The 24,692-nt window shown below is 40.6% G+C and overlaps 1 protein-coding gene across 7 annotated transcripts in view; it reads left to right on the top strand.

Moving 5' to 3' along the window:
• The first annotated feature begins 1,349 nt into the window (after positions 1–1,349).
• The window catches only part of OSBPL1A (oxysterol binding protein like 1A), a 211,169-nt gene continuing 187,826 nt past the window's right edge, over positions 1,350–24,692 (top strand). For 2 of the 7 annotated variants that reach the window (XM_060028803.1, XM_060028813.1), the window contains exons 1-5: positions 1,419–1,530; positions 10,257–10,433; positions 13,591–13,713; positions 19,937–20,022; positions 20,885–20,959. In XM_060028803.1, the coding sequence (XP_059884786.1) occupies positions 13,593–13,713; positions 19,937–20,022; positions 20,885–20,959 (282 nt within the window). In that variant the 5' untranslated portion in view covers positions 1,419–1,530; positions 10,257–10,433; positions 13,591–13,592. Of the gene's footprint in view, positions 1,531–10,256; positions 10,434–13,590; positions 13,714–19,936; positions 20,023–20,884; positions 20,960–23,464; positions 23,549–24,692 lie in introns of those variants that run through there. The other 5 variants (XM_060028804.1, XM_060028802.1, XM_069541326.1 and 2 more) reach the window with 5 other exon arrangements.

Here is a 24,692-nt window from a genome sequence, read left to right as displayed (position 1 = left end):
ACTCTCATCCTCTTATTGGCTAGGATGTGTTTTCATTTACAAACTCAAGAAGAGAGTAAAGTGAATTGAAAAAAATGAGAGTAGTGAATTTAGGCAATTAAATCATGTTAGTGAGAATAAAGGCTTTTGTGGAATCATGTGGAAAATTATTTTGGTAGTCAATTTTTATTTTGGCAGTCAATTTTTATTTTGGCTGTGAAGATAATTCAGTATCCTTAGAAAATAAGCTCTGAGGTTTCTTCTTTGTGAGGCAAATATGACTGCCTTAGTTACCACACAATTTACAGTCGAAGTATTGTGCTCTTAAAGTGCCCTTTTTTTCTTAATAAAAGATGATGCTAAGCTGGGATATATAAGCAAGGCTGCTTGTGTTCTCCAAAGACATTCTAAGAGATCTGCCACATCATGTATCACACGTAGTGCATCACCAACCGGCCTGTAATAGGTTCTCAATACATGTTTCTAGACTTGACTGCAAATCTACAGTCCCTTAAAAATGATACCTAAAAAAAAAGAAAAATGATACCTATTAATTTTCATTACAAAAGAACATGTTCATTAAATACATTGGAAAATACAAGAAAGTTGAAAATTTTTCCCTATGCTCATAATTTCCTTTGTCTTTTTCAGCTATGCATTTTTTAAAAGGGTGTAATTACACTAGAGTTTGAACCTTCACATTATAGGCTATGTGTTAACTGCTCTGGCTAGACCTGTTGTGCAAGTCTGAAGAGGTGGACTCTTTGTGAAAGATATTTGATGGAGGGAGGAAGTGAAGGAAAATTTGTAAAACCTTCTCTCTTTAAGCATACCTCACTCATATACATCTTAACATGCTTACACCTGTTAGCATTTAGAGACCATTCTTTGACATGTGAAAAGAGAAAGAGGTGCAGCTAATTTACACTGCCTGTTAAGTTCCCATGGGTAAAGTAGTAACCAAAACAGAAAAGAAAAAATCTGGGCAGCTGCGTGATGTATTGGCTTAATAACAAATTTCCAGAGCAGTAACCCGGTATTCACATTTGCTTTGGCTTGCGGGGGCGCGGCTTCGAAGTAGGGTCCATCCATCTTTCGGGTCGGGGCGTGGTGGGAGGAGGGCGAAGGTTCTGCCCTTCCTGGCTGCGGTTGGCAAAGCCTGGAACCATCCTAGGTAGTCTGGGCGGGACTGGGGCGTGCTAAGGGCGGGACGTCCCAGGCCGGGGGCGGGGCCGGGTGCCGAGCGCGCCCCTAGGCCCGCGCGCCGGTCACGTGCCGCACGGGTCTGCCGTAAATAATCCGGGCGCGCGCGAGCTCGTGGGGCCGGCCGCGCGGAGGGGCGGCGCCACTTTACGGAGTGGTGCTTGGCGTCCTTGCGCTCCACCCGGTTCCCAGCGCAGGGATCCCCAAGACCGACGTTCCGTGGGGCCGGGAGTCTTCTGGAGGTGCGAGCCAGGTGATGGCCGCTTCCTGGGCGTGAGGCGGGCAGACGGGGAGCCTGCGGTTGTGGTCCCCACCCCGGGAGCTCTGGGAGCCTGGGTGACAGCGTAGGTCAGTTTCCTAGGCCGGTTCCCCTGCGAACGGTCTCCCCCTTTGCCTGGTGGTGGGGGTGGTCTGTCCGCGCGTGGTGGGGGGCGAGGCCGCGTCTCCCGCGCGTCTCCGAGGATGGTCAGGGTCGTGGCCTGGAGATGCCGGGCTCTGAGCCAGAGCTAGGCTTCCATGAAGTCCCTGGCTGCTCCAACTCTGCGAGGAAGTTAGTTGTACAAGCAGCAGGATGCTGGCATTTGTTGCATTTCCACTTTGGGTGCTAGGACTTCGTCCTGGTGCCACATGCATTCCCTACTAAGTCATTAGCTGCTTGCTTTCTCGGTACTTGGATGTGTGCATTCTAACTTTTAGTTTCCTACTGGCGTGAAGAGGATTGATTCACAGTGGAAGTCACGAGCTGTTCACGTGAGCATTCTCACTGTGTACCTCGTGCTCCATTCTACTAGCATGAAAGACTATCAGAGGAATTCAGAAACTGTGAAAGATGGCAGCAGCACAAGAGAAACAAGGATTCATTTACCCGGGGGCCCTGCTGATTGGCAGGAGGCGTTGAAAAGAGTTATCCTGATGTAGTTAATATTGGTTTTCAATTGTGAAAGTCTTTGCTTTATGCAGATTGTATTGTGAAGTTGAACTGTTGGCAGACTATGTTAACTTAAACTAGACTGTTTGAATGTTGCAAATTTAGCGATTAGGCTTTTGTGGATAGCTGATAACATAATGAAATCAGCTTTAAAATCAGTGATGTGTTTTCCTTGAAAATCTCAGCCGTTGTATTGTAATTGATGCATCTGGATACACCTCTTGACTCAGAATTTGGAAAATACTTTGATTTGTTTTGATGGCTTAGCAATGTTCGTGGTCTGACTCGGAGGCAACGAATTTTTTGCAGCCGGTGTGCCTAGGTGTATTTTCTGAATTCGCCAGCTGAAATTTTGAAGGTCTCTGTATTAATTACAGAATAGTTATAAAATTCAACCTTTTTTCATCCCCTGGTTCTAAACTAAGGGCTCTATCTAACAATCTATGGGGAGGGGTGGGGGGAGAGGAGAAAACTGTCAGTAACGTACCTTTTAAAATTTATCTTTTTCTTTTCTCTCAGGCCGAGCAACTCTCCCAGCATTGAGAAACTGATGTGCAAAATAGGAGTTAACTGCTGAAAGTTGAGTAGATTTATCTGGAGCAGTTGTTGTGTATCAGTGTAGGGTTTTGCCAGGGTCTGTTTATCAGATCACACTTGCTAAATATCTCCTTGTTCATCAGCAGAAATTTGGGGGGGGGGACTGGCTAATCCTTGTCTCTGGAGGCTGCTCAGCCTTGCAGGTATTATTTGCACAGCACTTAACACCTGTAATTCAGAGCAGCTAGATGTTATTTCTGTGAAAATTGCTTTCCCACTCTTCCCCCAAAGCAAAGGGAAATGATACTTGTTTAGAACCAGCAACTAGGTAGAAAAATACAGCCAATTTCTTTTGTGTGATAACATGGTGCAGTGTCTATTTAACAAATTTTTTCTTCACGTGGCTTTATTTTACTTAGACATATCTATCATTATAATACCTCAGACTTGACACTTTGACAGTTTCTTACCTCTTGCTATTGCTAGGAGCTGAGCTTTTGTACATTATGTGTATTCACTGAGAAAAGTAGTCAACAGAAAGTGGAAATCAGCCTAACTCATAACATATGGAGGATAGAGCAAGCACGTGTAAGAAATTTGAAGTGGTTAAGCCAAGTCTGGTGGTAATTAGAACTTTATTGATTTGTAAATTCCAGTTCCTAGGAAGAGGGCAGGTGTTAGCAGTATAGCCACCAGCTGATACCAATCTCACCAGGATTTGTTAATGACGTGTCAGAAAAGATTCTTGCATTCTGTACAGAATATATTGATGATCATAATGTCATACAAGTATCTTACAGGATGTTCTTGATCCCTAGAAATGTTGGGTTTTTTTCCTCTTACCTGACCTCATCCACTAATAAGGTGGGCAAGTATAAGAAATACTTTTTAATGCCTAAAGAGGATATACTAGGTCACTAACTTTTTCTGAGTTGTATTCATCAGCCAGCAAATAGGAAATTACTGTACTATACAGTGAAAGTGGTCTTTAACTGTACAGTTTCCTATCATGTGACAGTGGAAAGTAACCACTTTTTTACTTTGTTGTTTAAAGTTTTCCTTTAAAGAGAAACTTCTGGCCGTATGGTGGATAACTGGTCAGTATTATTACACGTTTCATTAAGCTTGGAAGATAATTTTCAAATGTGAAATAAAATGGGAAACATTTAAATACATTTTATGTAAAATTTAAGGAATTTTTTCCTTGGAAGGTAACAGTTGATCAGCCTCCTGGTTGGTATTATTATCTAAAACTGTATTTATCTTATTTGTGGACTTCTCTGCCGTTTGCTTCTATGGGCCAAACCTGTTTTGAAACAATAGGTAATAGTTTTTATTAACTATTTATTAACAGTAGTTTTTATTAACTATTTATTAACAGTAGAATCTACAAAGTTCAAATTGAAATCAGGGCTGCGTCTGAGGGTTAGTTCTTGTTTGTGAAGCAGATAAAATGTATAGCAACCTAAGGTTTAAACAATTTCATAAAGCAAGGCCATGAAGCTTATTTCGTTTTCAATAGTTTTGTTAAACATTTACATTTTCGACTGAATAAAGGTAAAATAATAAATAAATAGGCAGCAAGTAGGCTTGTTTTTTTCTTATACCTGTATGGCATCCAAGTCAGTGTGGGTACGTAATGAATAAGAGACAGTAATGTAAATAAGTCGAATATAAAGTAAATAATTTGGTATAGGCATTTTACATTGATTTCAATGGCTTACAAACCCTAGTAAGACATATTACAATTATAACCAGGTGTCTATCGTTTCTCCTGCAAAAGAGGTGATGTCATTTATCAGGACACAGGGTCCTGTTGAAGTTAGAGAAAAAGTTTCACTGAATTAAAAATTAAGTGATTTTTAATTTAATTTCATATTTTTAAAAAAGGCAAGTGCTTCCTAAAATAGACTTTAAAATTTGCTGTCATTTTCCTTAAATGGCCATATTTTGGATGTCTCATTTCAGTCAGTAAATCTTCTTAAAATGAGGGGATTAAGCTATAATTCAGATTCAGCTTCCTCAGTGCTCATACAGGAACAATAACTAGGATCAGAGACCTTTAATTTTAGAGGCTGAATTGAGTTTTATAAATATACAGCATTAATAATATTTCATCCCTCGATACGAAGTTGTAGATTCTGGTTGTGGCTATTAAAGCCATACCCTTGGCAATCAACTTTATCTTTGTGCTTTTCAGTTTCTTCATCTCTAAAATCAGTCTTAGCTTAAATAGGAATCTATCTACCAAAGCTAAATTTCTAAACCAAGAAAAAAACGCATTTAATTATTTGTGTTATCACAAATGTCATAGTTCTATATATACATATTTGTATATGCCTATGTACAGATAGGTATATACACACATACATACACTGAGGAATATATGATCACATAAAAAAACTTAATGATTGCTTGCTAGGAACTAATAAGATTGAGAGCAAAACTCTATTTCTATCGCCATGTTTTAACATAGTCACTTTAATTTTTTAATATTTTCCTTATATTAAAAATACAATATTGGCAGGAAAAATATTGGAAGAAGACAGCGCCATTAAGCAGCTAGCTAGTGTACTTCGGAATGCAGTGCTGAGCACACTAGAGGTTTTTTTGTTTTAAAGACTTAGTTTGTAAAATATATGTATTCATAAATACTTGATTTTTCTCACTATTCAAATTCCTAATATACAGTATATTTCAAATATTTTAATAATGTATTAGCAAGCATAAAATCAGTATCTGAGAATTTTAAAAATCATCACAACATACAGTCATAACAAGTTTTGAATAATTAGCTTCCTTTGGCTCTGTTCATAGTACAAAAGCTGTTTCTCAATTGTTAGAGCCAAATTCCAGATACTTCCTCTTTTTTTTTTTTTTTAAATTTTTGGGCTGCACTGCGCGACATGTGGGATCTTAGTTCCCTGACCAGGGATTGAACCCACGCTCCTTGCAGTGGAGGTGTGAAGTCTTAACGACTGAACCCTCTCATTTTTAAAAAAAATTGTGGTAAAATACATATAACATATATTTTTAACCATTTTTAATTATACTGTGCAGTAGCCATCACCACTATCCATCTCTAGAACTTTCTCATCATCCCAAACTGAAACTATGTGTCTATTAAGCACTAACTCCCCATTTTCTCCTCTCCCAGCTTTTAATAACCACCATTCTACTTTTTGGTTGCGTGAACTTGTCTACTCCAAGTATCTTATATTAGTGGAGTCATGTATTTGTCCTTTTGTGTCTGGCTTATTTCACTTAGCATGATGTGTTCAGGGTTCATGATTGTGTCACGTTTCAGAATTTCATTCCTTTTTAAGGATGAACAATAGTCCGTTGTATGTATATACATTTTGCTCATCCATTCATCCACCAGTGGACACTTGGGCTGCTTCCACCTCTTGGCTCTTGTGAAGAATGCTCCTGTGATCATGAATGTGCAGATATCTCTTTCAGCAGTTCCTTCTTTAAATTCTTTTGGGTATATACTCGGAAGTGGAATTGCTGGATCATATGGTAATTCTGTGTTTAAGTTTTTGAGGATTCACCATACTTTCCTGATGTTTTATAATGTCCAGTTAAATATTGCTGTATGTATGATCGAATAAAGTTAGCCTGGAGGTCTTTGAATTTTAACTCTTCAAACATCTTTAAGAACTCTGTTAAAGGACACATCATTTAATATTCTGAGTGTCTGATACTCAGGAATTAGCTCTGATTGTTGAACTTCACTGTCTTTGATTTCTCTAGGAATTTTCTACTTTGATTCTGTAGAAATAGTAAAGAAAAGTAGCAGTTCAACTTGTAAAATAGTAGACCTCTGACGGAATTGAATGTTGATTGCCCTTTAAGCTACAAGTTTCAGGGTCTCTGCCAAGATTTCAGAGTTGTTAGGGCCACAGAATTTATCCACTGTAGTGAATGGGGATTTAGTGGCATGGATTATCAAGTGTGGGGACCAGTTTAATTAGGTAATATACAGTGTTTACACAACAACAAAACAGAAATTCTCTTTTCACAAAATAATTTAGAATTAGAAGCTTGGCTTCCCCAGTGGACCTTGGAGGAGAGGAAACATAAGGCAAAACATAAAGTCTCTAGTCTCCTAGTTTTTGAAGCTCAAAATGTTTTTGACTAATTATTTCCTCGAAAACATTCTCTTGGCCATTAAAATCATTCATTAATCTTAAAAACAGAGTTTGGAATTGCGTGAATGTGAAAAGAGTGGCTGAAAACATCCACAAAGAGATACTGAAAAATACTATATGTGCTGATAGGATGTGGCTCAAGTCTAGTCTCATAAGATACATTAAGGGATTACTTGTCTTTCTTTTGGCTTAAACATCAGAGACAGTGCATTTTGAAATAAGCTCTCATGAGTCCAAAGAAAGTTTAACATCTGTTCAATATTTGAATTCTTTGATTTTTGTATTTTTTCTAAAGTTAACTGTTAACCACAAATTACTTATAAATTAGAGATGTATCAAATTAAAGAAGCAGTGATAATCCTCAATAATCCTGGAGTGTATATTTTAAAAAGGTATGATTTTTGGTATGATCTTAATTCATTTCCTGTGGCATATAAGGAAAAAAAACTTCATTTTTTGATCACTGGTTAAAGGTGTACCACTTAAAATGAACATGTTACTCTTAGGCCTTCCTATCGGTATTGCTTTGTTCTTGAAAAACTAATTCCACGTTCATCCATCTGTCCATTTAATTAATATTTGGTTGCCTACTCTGTTCTAGGCACCTTGCTGGGTACTAGGGATATAGTGGGGACACATAAGAAATGTGGGACCCTTTTTCTCATTAAGTTTACAGTGTAGTGTAGGGAGAGCCAAAGAAATGACCATATGTGCACCTACAGACTGACATTTGTGGCAAAAATAAGGTGCTGTGAAGGTTTTATAAAGGGGATCTAGTGGAGGTTGGGAGTGGAGATGGCAAGTCAGACCTCTTGAGAAATGTGGATAGTAATTTTTTTGTACAGTTGACTTCTGTATAACATAAGTTACTGGGAATTCCCTGGTGGTCCAGTGGTTAGGACTCTGCACTTTCACTTCCCGTGGCCCCAGTTCAGTCCCTGGTTAGGGAACTAAGATCCTGCAAGCTGTGTAGCATGGCCAAAAAAAAAAAAAAATGTGTGTGTGTATATATATATATATAAAACATATATATAAATATAAACACATAAATATATATGTTAAAAATATATAATAACATAAAACATAACTTATCCTAATGTAAGGCCTGCTTTTATTCATTAGTGTGTCACCAAAGTTTAGAACAATGCCTGGACCGTGGTCAGCGCTCATTTAAGGGTTTTTTTTTTTATTTTACTTTATTTTTTTTTTTGCGGTACGCGGGCCTCTCACTGTTGTGGCCTCTCCCGTTGCGGAGCGCAGGCTCCGGACGCGCAGGCTCAGCGGCCATGCGTCACGTGCCCAGCCGCTCCGCGGCATGTTGGATCTTCCCGGACCGGGACATGAACCCGTGTCCCCTGCATCGCGGACTCTCAACCACTGCGCCACCAGGGAAGCCCTAAGGGTTTATGGATAGTAACACTGTGATAGTAGAGATAGGGAAAGTGTTGTTGGCCCTGGAGGTGATGGGGAAACTGCAGCTTCTTGTGGATGTCATGTTGGGCACCTTCCTAGCCCAAGCTGGCTACCTTCCTAGCCCAAGCTGGCCACCTAGATGCTGACCTGAGGAATAAAGTTTTGGGTACTATTGATGTATCAAATTATGAATCTTCAGGTCTGCATAGACGGCAGTGGACTTTTAGTTACAATGGTTCTTGGATGAAGAAAAAACAATGTTTTTAAGTCTTGGTTTGGAACATCTTCTGAGTTTCTTTGCAGCATAGCTGAAAGGAACAGAATGATCATTTTGTTTTACTGTAGTACAGCTATCATTTTAAGAAGTTTGCTTGGTCTTTAAATTACAGGTATTTTTGGAGTTGTGCTATTTTGACTGGGTGTTAGAGCCACTAGGAAATTATTTTGTTATAAAATTGTGTTTTTACTGTTTTCTGCTCCTAACATAAAGTAATTTGTTTATGGAAGTACGTTCTAAATGTATATATGATTTTACAAAATTGTTTCTAAAGGGAGATGGGGGAAGTGTCAGCCCACCCCGCAACTCCTACCACTCCTTTCTAAAGTAATAGAAGTTTATAAAGGAAAAGTGTTGAAAATGCCTGTTTGCATTTTGGAATTTACCCTCAAGGTCTTGCTTATTTGACTAAGTCCCAGGTGTTACAGTTGGCAAACCTTTAGAGTCTGCTCAGCCTGTAGGTAGAGTAGCTAGTTTTAATGGATGTGGTGGGAAATTGCTTTAAAAAGGAGAGAATGAATTGTTTTAAGAATATTTTTTAATCAGACAGGTGCCTGTGTTAAAATGAACACACATGGAATTTAGGCATAGAACAACAAGAGTTTTAATTTTCTGTCTCGGTGAAATTTAACTGGCCTTGTACCCTTTTTAATTTTCAAACAACCTATTTACCTCTGTTACCTCTCCCCTCCATGCCCCCCTCCCCATCCTGTCTCATAGTAAGACTCCTCTTGCCTATGAAGATATCTAAGAATCTGTTTATCTTCGTAGGAAATTGGCAGCATCAGACAGGACGGAGCTCTACTCAGCTCCCCACCGGCCCTTAACTACCCTCTGCCCTGCCCCCGGCCTTAGTGTGGTGCTGCCTCTTTTCAAGGCTGATCCTTTCTTGGGCTTTTCATCCACCTACTTCAGGCTCCTCTAGGATCTTTTTTTCATCTCTCTTCCCTCCTTTCTCCTGTCTTTCAAGCTTTTCTTCTCTTCTGGCTCTTGCCCCACAACCTACGAATGTGCCCAGGTATCTAATATCCGAAAACTGAAGCTATCCCCAGCCCTTCAAAACAGAGTTGCTTTCAAGGAATCTGCTGTACTCTCTCCCCATCATCCCACTTTCACTCTCAATTTACCCACACTGTTTGCCTCTGTCGTTTCTACTTAAAGTATTCTTGAGCTCATCAGTGGCCTAGCTGCCAAACCAGTTGGCATTTTCAGGCCTTGTCCTTGCTCTTCCTTTGACATTTCACACCTATCCAACCTCTTGAAACACTCTCGCCTCTTGGTTTCAGTGCTATCGCCCTCTCCTGTCCCCCTGTCCGTGCTTAGACCTTTCTTGCTGGATCATAGTGACTGGCCGCCTTCACCTTCAGTGTTGGTCTTCTCCCAGTAAGAGGTCTTATTTACCCCTATGATTTTAATGACTACTGACGTGCTGATAAGTTCCCCCATTTTAATTCTAGCCTAAACTTTCTTTTTCTTTCTTTTTTTTTTTTTTTTTTTTGTGGTACGCGGGCCCCTCACTGCTGTGGCCTCTCCCGTTGCGGAGCACAGGCTCCGGACGCGCAGGCTCAGCGGCCATGGCTTACGGGCCCAGCCGCTCCGCCGCATGTGGGATCTTCCCGGACTGGGGCATGAACCCATGTCCCCTGCATCGGCAGGTGGACTCTCAACCACTGCGCCACCAGGGAAGCCCAAGCCTAAACTTTCTTTTGCTCAGGCTGGTATTAGCTGATTGCTTATTGGACATCTCCCTCTCTGTTTCCCACAGGAATCTCAAACTCACCACGACCAAATGGAATCACATCTTCAACCAAGATTGTTTCTGGTGTAACAGTTGTCCATCAGGGTTCGAAACCTTCTTCATCCTGCTGGTCTTGGTGACCTCATTTTTCAAGTCCCTGCTTAAATTTCACTTTCTCTGTGATTCCTTCCCATACTAATGCAGGTAAAGGGCTAATCATTCCCTTTGTCCTCTGTACAGCCACTGTCCCTTGTTCATTACTGTACTTGGCACATTTGGTATGATTGTGTGCATGTTTGCCCTGTCTGGGGGACAGGGACTGTATTGTCCATCATCATACCTCCAGTGCCTGTAGCAGTCTCTGTCATTGATGGGTACTCAGCAAACCTTTGAATAACTCTTAATTCCAATTGCAGCACTAATGAGCAGCTGTCGTGGTTAATATATTATAATGAACTGTTTAAGTAGATAATAGATTTAATTTTACCCTCTTCATATTTATTTTACAGAAGTTGAAAAACTTAAAAAAAATTTTTTTTTTCTGTAAACCCAATGTAGTGAGAACCCAAGGTAATAATAAGCAATTTCTAGTATGTTCTGAAGATACTTACTTCAAATGTTCTTTTTTTTTTTTTTTTTTTTTTTGCGGTACACGGGCCTCTCACTGTTGTGGCCTCTCCCATTGCGGGGCACAGGCTCCGGACGCGCAGGCTCAGCGGCCATGGCTCACGGGCCCAGCCGCTCCGCGGCATGTGGGATCCTCCCGGACCGGGGCAGGAACCTGTGTCCCCTGCATCAGCAGGCGGAGTCTCAACCGCTGCGCCAGCAGGGAAGCCCCAAATGTTCTTTGATTCATTCTTAAAAAGCAGGAAAAGGGGGCTTCCCTGGTGGCGCAGCGGTTGAGACTCCGCCTGCTGATGCAGGGGACACAGGTTCCTGCCCCGGTCCGGGAGGATCCCACATGCCGCGGAGCGGCTGGGCCCGTGAGCCATGGCCGCTGAGCCTGCGCGTCCGGAGCCTGTGCCCCGCAATGGGAGAGGCCACAACAGTGAGAGGCCCGTGTACCGCAAAAAAAAAAAAAAAAAAGCAGGAAAATGATATTTCTATTGTCCTATCTTCAAGTTCACTGACTCTTCTGCCTGCTCAAATCTGCTTTTGAATCCCTCAAGTGAATTTTTCATTTCAGTTATTGTACTTTCCAGCTGCAAAATTTCTTTTTGGTTTCCTTTTAGGCTTTTATTCTCTTAGGACATCTCTTATTTTCTCCACCCACAGCTAAAGAATACTTTCACCATTGTTCTGTCTGAACAAAATTCAGGGGAAAAATTGTTATTAAAAAAATTGCCTTCTGAAATTCAAGAAAATATAGACATATTTACAGTCTAAGAAATCATATGCAATCTAGCCATGCATTATCTTTTTTTTTTTGGAGGGCATACCGTGCACTTTTGGGATCTTATTTCCCCAACCAGGGATTAAACCTGAGCCCTGGGCAGTGAAAGCATGGAGTCCTAACCACTGGACCACCAGGGAATTCCCTAGGCTTTCTATCTCTTTATTTTAAGTTTGTTCATACATTTTCTTCACTTTTTTCATATATTCATTTAGTTCTTTGAGCATTTTTAAGACATTTTTTGAAGTCTTTGTCTAGAATATCTGCCATCAGTCCTTTTTCAGGGACAGTTTCTGTTGATTTATTTTTTTCCTTTGAAGGGGCCCTGCTTTCCTGTTTTCTTTATATGCCTTGTGATTTTTTTTTTTTTTTTGGCTGCTGAAAACTGGACATTTGAATCTAATGTAGTAACTCTAGAAATCAAATACTCCTCTTCCTCGGGGTTTGCTAATTTTTTGTCATTTTTTGTTTGTTTCTTTTTGATTGTTGTAGACTGCCTTTCTGCTGAGGGCCAGCCTAAACTTAAGGTTGTCTCATGTCTTTTTCGAGACTTTGGTGGGCATGAACAGTCACATTGTAATTTTCCCCATATATGCAGTTGTTTGTGAATGTCCTAGTCTTTAAAAGAGAGAAATTAAGGGGAAATTTAAGCGGGAAAACAAAAAAAGAAGAGGGGGGAAAAAGGTTGCTGGCCCTTTAAATCCTCTGGCAGTCCAGGCCACCGGAGAGGCTTGCAGCAAGGCTGCCGGTGCAACAACAATGGCTGCCCACTTCTTTGTCTGCATTTCTGTGGTCAGAAGCAGCGATCAGTGATCAGAGCCGGCCTCCCCAGTATTTGGAGGACAGGGTCCTTTTTGCTGATGGTGGGCTCCAGCAAGCTGCTCCAGAAGCACATGCACAGGTGCCTGCTGAGTGGCTGGAGGTGGGGGTAGGGAGCTGCTACCCCTAAGAGCTGAAATTTACCCACATTTAGCTTCCAAGTCTTCCCTGGCAGTTGCAAACCTTCTGGAGGTTCCAGAGTTCCAAAGAATTGTTAGTTACATCAGACAGAGTTGGCCAGTGCAGTTGTTGTGTAGGTGGGGAGACAGATCCCTGGTATTTGTTACTTGGCTGTCTCCTGGAATCCTCTGTGTATTTTGAAATTATTTCATCTTGTCAAATTGTTGCCTCTCCCTCTGCAACATATGAAGGATTGTGTGAATGTTATTATAATATATAATACGCATAATATTATTAGCAGTTTACTGGAGTGCACATTTTCTGTTAATTCCAGCATTTTGTGTGTTTAATTTTTTTATCTTTGCTAATCAGGTAGGCAAAAAAATATCATTGTGTTTGATTTATTTGCATTTAACTGATTATTAGTATGAAAGAAATTTGTATTTTTTCTGGGAATTGCTGTTCATAACGTTTTGACATCAGTGCTTTAAATTTGGTTGTAGTCCTTTATAGTTGGCTTGAGGCTTGGGAAGAAAATATGAGAGTTTATTTGTAAGTATCGTAGCTCCAGGATCCTTATCTGTAATTTATTTTCTCACAAGTTTCTCGCAGTGTGTTAATTTACATTTCAGCCTTATGATATTTCTATACAAACTGCTGAATTGCCGTATTTTAACTTTATATCTGGTTATTGATGTTGTACTAATAACTATTTACAAAATACCTTTCATAGACACAGTCTTAAAACAGGTCATGAGGTTGATTGTATTTTGCAGGTGAGGAAACGGAAGCTTTGAGAGAGTAAGAAACTTGCCCAGATGTCCAGTGCACTTCTTCAGTAATAATACAAGGGGCATGGAGTCTCAAGGTCAAGTTTTGGCGCTGCAGCTGATTCATTAAATCAGTTCTTGTGTCTATCTTATTAGCTGCAGAATGAAGATGATTTTTTTCCCTTTTATCTGTTAGATAATATCCAAAAGCTAATATATGTTCTTCCATAATAGCAATGTTATTATTTTTTAAATCTAGAAATGAGCACAGAAGCAGAGCAACAGCTCCTCCATCATGCCAGAAACGGCAACGCTGAAGAAGTAAGGCAGTTATTGGAAACCATGGAAAGGAATGAAGTAACTGCTGACATTAACTGCAAAGGTAACCTTTGAATGGATTTTTTAGCTTTTTCTTATGAGTATGCACTACTTTATCATTTATTTAGCACTAATCTTTCTGAACTTGAAATAAATTTTCATCTCTTATCCTAGGAAGAACCCCCATAAGAGTGGGTACTCTCCTCCTCCCCTCTAAGTCAGAGAAATTGAGATCCAGTCTTAATATTGTCATGGGTCCTAAACCTTATGAACTACAAGGGTGACCCCCGAGTCCACAGGATGCATGCTATGATAATTTCTTTTTCTCGAAGACGTTGTAGGTGAAGCGTGTGAAGTACCTTAGAAATATTGTCAGACAGGATCCTACCCTCACTGAGATTAGTAGATTACTAGCTCAAACTAGTCTGCATTGCACAATATGTACAGAATATGGAAGCTATGAAGTGCAGGGTGTTAGGGAACATATAAGAAGTATGTAACTGGAACTCGAAGGATTAGCTTCTTGGAGGAAATTATTCTAAGGTGATATATGAAGAGTACGTAGACTTAACCAGGTAAAAATAGAGAAGAAAGGGAGTCAAGGCAGAAGAAACGTCATATGCCAAGGTCCTGAGGTGAGAAGCAGCCCAGATGGCAAGGGCTTTTGCAGGCAGGAGGGGTGAGGGATAAGGCTAGGTGGGTAGGTAGCAGCCAAATCACAATGTGCCTTGTGTAGCAAGGTTACAAGTATATTAAACTCAGGGGTGCAGAGAAATAGGCTTTATTTTCTAAATCGGCTCTGATATTTCAACAAGCGCCTTCTCATTTTGGGAGTTTGGAGGACTAAATATAAGTCTTTGGGTCCCTCCATTTCAGTAGCTCTTTTGATAAATGATTGGCCTCCCAGAGCCTCTCACCTGTGTCCTCCCCGTCTCGCCTGAGGTGGCCTGTGAATGTAAAGGCGAGCCTTGTTCTGTGTGGACGGCCTTTGGTTCCTCGGTAACCTGTCTTCCTAGTGCCCCTGAAGCATCTGTAGCTGAAGTAAAACTCAGAGTCAAATGCAGGTTTTTCATAAGCACAGGTGGTGCTCCTTGGCTGTGTTGGGAGTCTCATCCTGGCTCTTGTTGGCTTTGTGTCACCCTGAACCTCTCATGTCTCCCTCTGGCACGTGGCCTAGGCTCGCTGGTTCACCTCGGCCACGCACCTGTGGGTGTGGCCTTGGGGGTGTTGAGTGACCCATGGGGGCTCGGAGCAGCTCTAGGTAGCCAACATTTGGCCTACCCGCTGCCTGCGCTACTGAGTTTACTGTGACGTGGCCACCGTGCAGGTTGGTGCTAGGCTAGGTGGCCTGGTAGGGGACCTTTTCCTAGCGTCCTACATGCCACTGCCTGTTCTCACTCACGACTTATCTCACTCTCCGGGCTTAGAATCAGGAGCCACATGCCCCGTTTTACGTCTTTACCTCTCCCACAGCCCTCTGTCACTGACGGGTATTTTGTTCTGCTGTGTCACATTCTCCTCCTGTCATAGGGCAGCAAACTTCATGGCCTCACCCTCCGTGTGGAAGGAGTATTACCTTCGTAGCAGTGAAGAAACCACGCTCTGAGTTGTCCAGAAATTATAGTCTGAGTCGGTTCTTGGAATGCTAAAGGAATTCTAAAAATCCTTCTCATCCTTCAATAGAAACCTGGTTCTTAATCTTTTCCTTGGGGTTCTGTTTTGAATGCCAGAAACATGCCTAGTTTGATGATCTTCAGCAACCCTTTAGTTTCTGCCAATCACCCCCCCTCACCCATGGTTGCCTCAGGCTAGTTAGCGGAGAGTCACCTACTTGGAAATGTAAAACTGAGAGACAGATGTTACTGCTTTTTCAAAATTTCACCCTCATTATACCTGTCAGTCAGACTTGTCTGAAGGGCAGTTTGAAGGGTTTATGTAGAGGAACAACGTAATCAGGTGATGTGAGTTCACCCAACAGAAGTGAGTGGGGAGGGCTGGGGCTGGGGGTGTGAGTGTCTCCATGTGGGAATCACTGTGCCTGGCATTTCTTGGTTTTCTTTTCTATCTCATTTTGTTTTTCCAAACCCTGAGAAATTGAGAAAATGGTAAAGTGTAGTATAATTCTTCTGCAAGAATTAAAGCTCAACAATCAACATAGAGATGTTACTGGTTGGGAGGAATCCACTAATGTCAAGTTTAAGGGGGAGAGAGAAGCACTGACGTGCATTTGAAGGTTAAGGTCAACACTTCTAGGCTAGGGGCACAAAGGAAGAGCTAATTGGGTAGTTTGGCTTGTAGCTGTTGCCGTTACGAGTGTGTGTTCATGGTCCCGTCTGTTGCTAATGGCGAGACATTCTTGCAAATGAAATAAATACTAATATGTTTATACGCATAGCATGCTTTGTATAAATTTCTATGAGTGATCTAAAAGATAAGTTTTTGAAAGCAAAATAAGAGCTTATATCGGCAACATGAACACGTGATTTTTTTTTTTTTTTTTGTGGTAGGCGGGCCTCTCACTGTTGTGGCCTCTCCCGTTGCGGAGCACAGGCTCCGGACACGCAGGCCCAGCGGCCATGGCTCACGGGCCCAGCCGCTCCGCGGCATGTGGGATCTTCCCAGACTGGAGCACGAACCCGTATCCCCTGCATCGGCAGGCGGACTCTCAACCACTGTGCCAGCAGGGAAGCCCTCAACACATGATTTTGTGTAGTGCTGTCCTGTTGCTTTGCTGGAAGGTCTGCATGGGAAATTACTTGAGTATTACCCATAACATCTGCTGGTGTTTCCCAGTGTTTAATATTCAGTATAGGGTACGGTTTTCTGTAAATATTTCTAAACTTGATATTTCTTATTGATAAAAAATTTTGGGTGTCCATAATTTGTAAAGAGTATAAAGGATATTTGGAGCATTTTTATTTCGTGACTTAATAGCTCATTTATTTGCTTATTTTTTTATGTAGATACTGATTTATTGATGCGGAAAGTATCTCTGCTACATTATTTACCAAAGTGAAATTAAAAAGTAGATTTTAATTATTAAAGATTATCAAGAACTTGTAGAGTATGGCCCTTGTTTTTTTTTAAACATTTTTACTGGTATTTGGAGTATTTTAAGAATTATTTAGGATTCTGTAAATTTTGACTTCTTGATTCAGAATCCCATGTGGAAGCACTAGATGGTGAGGAGACCCGTTCAGAAGCAGCAACTCAGAGGAGACTGTTGTGGTTAAATGGGAGTAGAAGCAATGGGAATGGTGAAAAGTAGGTATCGTTAACATTTAGGAGGTAGAATTGATAGGACTGATTAAATTGGGCGGGGGTGAAAAGGAGAAAGGGAGACAAGAGTGGTGCTTATTTCTGACTTGAGAAGGGAGGTGAATAATGGGGCAGTTCATTGTGAAAACGATGTGGGAGGGGGAACAGGTGTTTTTTCTGTGTACATGTGTATGTGTAAGGTAAGTGAATTCAGCTTTGTACTTCCTGAGCATAAGGTATTCTTGTATCGTCCAAATGGAGGTGAATAGTAGAGAGTTGGAAATGGAAATATGGATTTTGAAGCGAAGAGCCTATAAACAAAGCAGTGAGAAGGGGCCAAGAGGTGTCCTTATTGGAGATTCTAGTAATGAAGGCTAATCAGAGAAAGTGGAGTTTCCACAGAGCCCTGGGAAGAAGTGCAGAGCTGTGGAGGCTCTTGACCTGGGCTGTCAGATGCCGTCCAGTGACGCGGTACGCTGGCTGCTGAAAAGTGCCCCTAGGATCCAGTGACACCATGTATTGGTAAAAGTTGAGGACAGTTTTAGTGACGCGGTGGGAAATGAACCTGGTCTGCAGTGGGTGGGTAGCTGATGGGAGGGAACGCAAGGTGGGAAGCGTGAAGACCGGGGGTGGGGGGGGGGGGGCGGAGGAGAGTGAGAAGGACAAGGGATGGAGGACGCCCGGGACCAGAGAGGGGGGGTTGGGTGCTTTTGCTTGTTAGGTGGACGAGACGCAAATCCTCACCTGCTCCTTCCTATTCCCAACTAAAGAGGGAGAGGTTGAAGATGAGGAAAAGGAGTACTTGGGAAGCAGGGGGGCATGGGATCCAGGATCCAGGAAGTGTGATGATTCTGAGGCCTCAGGAGGAAGGATGGGCGTCTGTGGGTAGAGGTATGGGGTGGATTCGGTGCCAGGAAGCCCAGGGAATCCTATGAAATCTTCTCTTTTCTTTGTGAAGCTAAGAGATCAGATCATTTGCTAAGAGGCAGGTGTCTGGGTAAGAGGCTTGAGGGGAGTGGTGAGGATTGAAATACCTGTGCTGGAACATAGGAGGGACACCTGCACGGCAGTGTGGAAAGGATTGCCGGGCAGCAGTGAAGGCTTTGCTGAAGTATGAGATCCTGACTTTATGGAGCCGTGAATCCACAAGGTTTTGTTGTTTTTCTTCCACCACTGTTAGCAACCTGGGTGTGGTTATAGAAAAAATTGAGCTAGTGTGTTTATCAGGCTTTGGGGTTTTTCTAGGCTGCTGTGACAAAGATAGGATTTTGACGATATTGGCAAAGAAATGTTGAAGTGAGGGACCAAGAAATATATGCTGGATTTACCGAAGGAAGTGAAGATGGTGGGGATATTTACATAGAGGGAAAGCGATTAAAGAACTGGAGGGTCAGTTCAGTTGAAGAGCAAGTCTGGGGGTTTGCCTGTGTGAGGAAGTGGGAAAGTGTGCACTCTGTGGGAAAGTGGGCTTTCTGTGTTCCTGAGTTCAGACGTGATGATGACATCCAGACTCTGGCCCTGGGGTTGGGTACCCGACGTGGAGCAGAGGCCAGGTTTGCGGGGAAGTGAGGGAAGCTGAGAATCGAGACACCAGGATACTGGCTCATAGTAGTCACCCCTAGGATGGTGGCAGGATTTGCCGCAAGGAGAAAGACTGCTGCCCAGAGTTAACTGGTGAGGGGTGAGCCACTGGAGGCCGGTAGATGGCGGCAGAGAAAGCATTTGCAGGGTGGGTAGCGGTGCTTAATGTCAGAAGCCTCAGAGGAGGGGTTGTAACACGAGAGAGGTCATTGGCCAGAGACCACGTTGGGTTTTGACGTGGGAATTCACGTGGCTCTGTGCCGTGAGGACCAGTGGGGGTGTGGGAACGGGGGAGCCTCCCCCCGAGGGATAAAGGAGAATCATTGTCATCAGGAAGAGCTAGGTTAAGGACAGAGGGTAAAGAGAAATGTTCCATGCAATAGACCATGGCTCCAGGACGTATTGCCTGTGGAATTAGGGGTTCCAGAGGGCACCCATTTGAGAGGGAACAGTTATGGGAGTTTGGTAAGTGGCAAACAGTCACAGGGACACTGTTGGCAGTGACAGTCCCTCTGGGAGCTCTTAGAGCCCTGTTCTGGGTACACTGAGGCTGGTGGCGGGCTTTCTGTTGGCCCCAAACCTGAAATCCAGGAGCCGAGGGCAGCTGTTAACCTCCACCTCCTCCCAGGGAGGGCCGGGCACCCTGCTGCAGGGCTTCGGGAGACCCTCTAGGGCGGTGGTGGGCTTTTGCGGCTTTCATAGGCTGTATTCTCTCAAGCTTCATTTGGAATTTTGGAGATCTTCTGAAGCTCTCTCAGCTCTAAGCTATAATGCCCTATTTTTTTTCCTAAATTGAATTAATGTAGCTCGTTTTCACCACGCTCAGTTGTTTTATACCTCTCCTCAGCTGGGATCTGACATTTCGTTGCTTTTAATTTGGGTTCTCGTTATCTAGTTGGACTCTCCCATGCTGGTAACACTTATCCTCATTACCTGTGATTTTATCTGAAGTCAAGGCTCCATTTTCAGTCACCGCCTGCAGCGCTGACAGCTTGCTAAACTCTGCAGGAAAGATTGGTTCCCAGTTCCCCTTTCTGTCCACTCTCCTGACACGGGACAGGTTTTCAACAAGAGGTGCTTTTCAGGAAATGCTGTGCCAAGAGACCCACGTGTTCGTTTGCTGATGGCAGGGTGGTTAGACACTCGCTCGGCACCTTAGAACCACAGACCAGTTTGAATGTAACCCCCATCAAGTCTCCTTCCACCCTGTTAAGAGTGAGGACATCGAGTTAGGAAGGTGGCCGCAGAATCTGTGTCCTTTGAGTTCTGACCCATCTCGCTCAGAACATGTATTACAGTGTCATATCTCCTGCCTCTCACTCATCAGCAGTGCAGTGTGAAAGGGAGCCACCGGCCAATGTGTTGGAGCAGAGTATTAAGGAGAAATTAATTTTATTGTTCAGTTACCTCAGTAACATCTAAAAATACCTCTTTCCTTTTTTTTTTAGGAAGAAGTAAGTCTAATTTGGGCTGGACACCTCTTCATCTGGCCTGCTATTTTGGACATAGACAAGTGGTCCAGGATCTGTTAAAGGTATATGTATGGCTTTAATTTTTAAATAAATAAAATATGGCTATTATGGAAATTATAAACGTCTTGGAAAAGCCGTCTGGGCCATGATGCATAATGGCCTGTTCAAAGCAGTTGCTAATCACGTAATTGTTCTTTGCTAAATACATGAACTAGGGTAGCCTGACTAATTGAAATTCTGTTTTTTCAATCATTTGATTTTTACATCATTGACTTTTTAGAGTTGCAAAAATGGACATATGAATTAATGAAGATACTACGTTGTTTTTTGAGCATAGTTAAAAAAATGACCAAAGCACATCCTTTGTAATTAAAAAATAATGTCAGAATCTCTTAATGAGCACGCTGTAACTTAAGAACTCATATTTCTCAATTCTGTGATGAATAATTTTTCACACATACTGATATTTCTGAAATCGGGTTTCATCTTAAAATTGATCTGGTGGCCCCAAACCTGAAATCCATGAGCTAAGGCAGCCCTTAAACCTCCAGCTCCTCCACCATTTAAATGGTGGCATCTTTTTCTTTTTTTTCCCTTAAACTCATTAAATTAAATTGGTGGAGAAAATGTGCTATTTTATTCAGAGACGGTTCTCCTTTTTTTCAATATGAGTGTTTCTAAAGTAGAGCAAAGGGTATATAGATTTTTAAAGAAAAGTAGCTTTTTATTTTCTACCTATCAGGTAGATTTTTACTATAAGCTTACTGTTTTACTGTGAACTGAACTTATTTTTAGTAGTGACAACCAGTCAATATTAACAATTATTTTAATTTTTTAAATATTTAATATATTTTTAGGGAACTGTTTTCACCTTTGTATATTTCTTTATATGTGGAAGATGCTTAAAGCTTTCATGTTTACTAGGCTGGTGCAGAAGTAAATGTATTAAATGACATGGGAGACACGCCACTTCATCGGGCTGCCTTTACAGGACGAAAGGTGAAAAACATTCTCTGTTCAATGTTTGCAAGTGAAATATTTGGAAGAGCAGTCACAAATGTTTTCTCCTCATAACCCTAGGAATAGCAACTGCGAAAAGCCACAAAAAATGTATAAACCAGCATTTTGGGTTAAAAGACCTCACGCTCTTAGTGATGGACAGTGAGGTCAAGTACGAAGGTCATGGAGCCTCTACCCTCGTGTCCCTGATAGGAGCTCATTCAGTCTATGCTTGTGTCCTCCAGGGATGGGGAACTCCTGCACCTTCTTCATCTTCTTTTTATTTTTAAAACAGCTTTATTGGGGAGTAATGTACACTGCATGAAACTCACCTGCTGTAAGTGTACATTTCAATGATTTTTTTTAATACATTTACACAGTTGTATGACCACAACCACAATCTAGTTTTGGGACATTTCCATTCCCCCAGAAAGTTTCCTCATGCCTGTTTGCATTCATTTCCTGCTTCTAGCCAAGACTCAGGCTACTGCTGATTTACTTTCTGTTTCTAGATACTTGCTTTTTCTAGAAATTTCTTGTAAATGGGATCATACAAACATTTGTGTCTGAATTTTTAAATTTAGTATAATTTTGTTAAGGTTCATCCATGATGTAGCATGTATCAGTAATTCTTTTTATGGCTGAATGACATTCCATTGTATGGATATACCACATTTTTTAATCTATTCACTGTTTATTAGAAAGATTCTTTCCCCATTGTATTGCCTTGACACCTTTGTTGGAAATCAGTTGACCATAAATGTAAGGATTTATTTCTGGACTTCCTGTTCTCTTCTTTTGATCTGTATTTTATCCTTGCACCAATACCACACTGTCTTATTACATTACTTTGTAATTAATTTTTAAAATAATATTTATTTATTTGGCTGCTCTGGGTCTTCGTTGCCACATGCAGTGTCTCCACTGCCATGTGCAGTGTCTTTGTTGCCACGTGCAGTGTCTTCATTGCCACATGAGGTATCTTCACTGCAGTGTGCGGGACCTTTAGTTGCAGCATGCGGGATCTAGTTCCCTGACCAGGGGTCAAACCTGGGCCCCCTTCATTGGGAGTGCAGACAGAGTCTTAACCGCTGGACTGCCAGGGAATTCCCTGTAATTAAGTTTTGATATTGGGTAGTGTAAGTTCTCCAACCTGTGATCTTTTGAAAAATTATTTTGGCTATTGTCAGTCAAAAGTTTGTGTTTCCATGTAAATGTTAAGATTATTCTATTAATTTCTATAAAAACACCTGTTGGAATTTTGATAGAAATTGTGTTGTCTTGAACCTGCAGATCAGTTTGGGAAGAAATGCCACTTTAACAACATTGTCTTCCAGTCTGTGAGCATCAAATGCCTCTCCGTTTATTTAGATCTTTAATTTTTTTCAGCAGTGTTTTGAGGTTTTCAGTATACAGCTCTTATTCTCTTTTTGTTAAACTTCTATGCATTGTATTCTTTTTGGTGCTATTTTGAATGGAATTGTTCTCAATTTCTTGTTGCTATTATATAGAAAGACAGTGTTTATGTTGCTTTTCTGTCTTGTGTCCTTGCTGAATTTGCTTTTTAGTTCTAGTAGGTTTTTGTTGATTCCTTAAGATTTTCTATATACCAGATCATATCATCTGCAAAATAAAGACATTTATTGTACTTCTTCCTTTCCAGTCTGGATCCTTTTTCCCCTCTTTATTAGCTAGATTCTAGTATAGTGTTGAATAAATACAATGAGAGCAGAAATCTTTGCCTTATTTTTTGATCTTTGGGGAATAGCATCTAGTCTTTAACCAGTAAATATGATGTTAGTTGTAAGTTTCTCTTAGATGCCCTTTATTAGGTTGAGAAAGCTTTCTTGTATTTCTAGTCTATTGAGAGTTGTTTTTTTTAAATCGTGAATGGGTGTCAGATGTTTTTCCTCTGTCTTTTGAGATGATCATGTGATTTTTGTTTATTAATCTATTAATATGGTATATTACATTAATTTGGAGATTTCAAGCCAAACTTGCATTCCTGTATAAATCTCACTTGGTATTGGTTAATAATCCTTTTTATATGTTGCTGAATTCTAGTATTTTCTTAAGGATTTTTTGGGTGTGTATTCATGAGAGGTACTGCTCTGTAGTTTTCTTGAGATGTGTGTGTCTGGCTTTGGTAACAGGGTAATACTGGCCTCGTAGAATGAGTTGAGAAGTGTTCTTTCCTCTTCTGTTTTCCGAAAGGCTTGTGAAAGATTATTACTTCCTTAAATATTTGATAAAATTCACCAGTGAAACCATCTGTGCTTAGACTTCCTGTGTGGAAAGATCTTAAATTACTAAATCAATTTAATTATTTAATATAGATCTGTTCAGAGTTTCTACTTCTCCCCGAGTCAGTTTCGGTTATTTTCTTTCTAGATATTTTTCCATTTCACCTAAGTTGTCTAATTTGTTGGCATAAGGTTGTTAATAATATTAATATTATTTTATAATTTTCCTTGTGGTTTCTTCTTTGACCCACAGGTATATATAGAAGTATCTTGTTTGCCAAATATTTGGAGATGTACCAAATTTGTTTCCATTGTTGATTTCTAATTTAATTTCCCTTGTGATCAGGTAACTTACTTTGAATTGTGTTTTGAAGAATGTATTTTAAATTCTTTTATAATGTATTAGGAATTATTTTACAGTATAGCATTTGATCTATCCTAGAGAATGTTTATTGAGTGCTTGAAAAAAATGTAGTCTACTTTGAGGTGGAGTATTATATAAATGTAAATTAGGTTAAGTTAGTGATGGGGCTGTTCAGTTCTCTTATCCTTAACTGATTTTCTGCTTGTTTTATCGAATACTGAGAGTGAGGTATTGATGTCTCCAACTATGAATTCTTGAATTGTATATTTTTAATTTTGTCAGATTTTGCTTCATGAATTTTGTGAGGTGCATATCCATTTATAGTGGGATTATGTGGGATATGTTATATGGGATATGCCTTCCTGATGTGTATCGACCTTTTTGGTCATTATGAAATGTCTTTCTTTGCCTTCAGTAATATTTCGTACCAGAAAGTTTATTTTTTTTATGTTAATGTAGCCAATCTAGCTGTCTTATAGTTACTGCTTATATTGTCTTTTCCTCTCCTTTTACATTCAGCTTCCTTGTGTCTTTGAATCTAATGTGTGTTTGTTGTTGGCAGCGTATAATTCAGTTGTATGTTTTTATCATCTGAAAATTTCCTTTTTATTTAGTTTAGTCTAGTCACATTTAGTTGTTAATAACTTTGGATTTACGTCTTCTATTTGTACTTGTTTTCTATATGTCTCAGGTTTTTTGTTCCTTAGTTCCTCTTTTACTGCCTTCTCTGGTTTTTTACAAATATTCTTTGGTATTTTATCCCTTTGGATATTAAACTTTTTGGACATATTTATAATAGCTTTATACTTCTTATCTGCTAAATTCAACATATGGGCCCATTAAAAGTCAGTTTCTATTACCTGCTTTTCTCAGACTGTGGGTCATACTTCCCTTTTTTTTGCATGTCTCACAAGTTTTTTTTGAAAACTAGACATTGTATATAATATAATTTTAGCAACTCTGACCTTTTCCCCTTGAGGTTATTATTATTTTTTATTAACTTGTCTGGTCTTCATCTGTGAAATATAGAATGTGTCTGGCCTACTGATATCTCTGCTCTTTTTAAAAAAAAAATTGTTTTAATGTTTTAGCGTAGTTTCTCTTATGTACTGGCTGTTTGCATCCC

The sequence above is a fragment of the Delphinus delphis genome, chromosome 13 (assembly GCF_949987515.2).
Source record: "Delphinus delphis chromosome 13, mDelDel1.2, whole genome shotgun sequence".
Lineage (NCBI taxonomy): Eukaryota > Metazoa > Chordata > Mammalia > Artiodactyla > Delphinidae > Delphinus > Delphinus delphis.
This window is presented reverse-complemented; position numbering and strand designations above follow the sequence as displayed.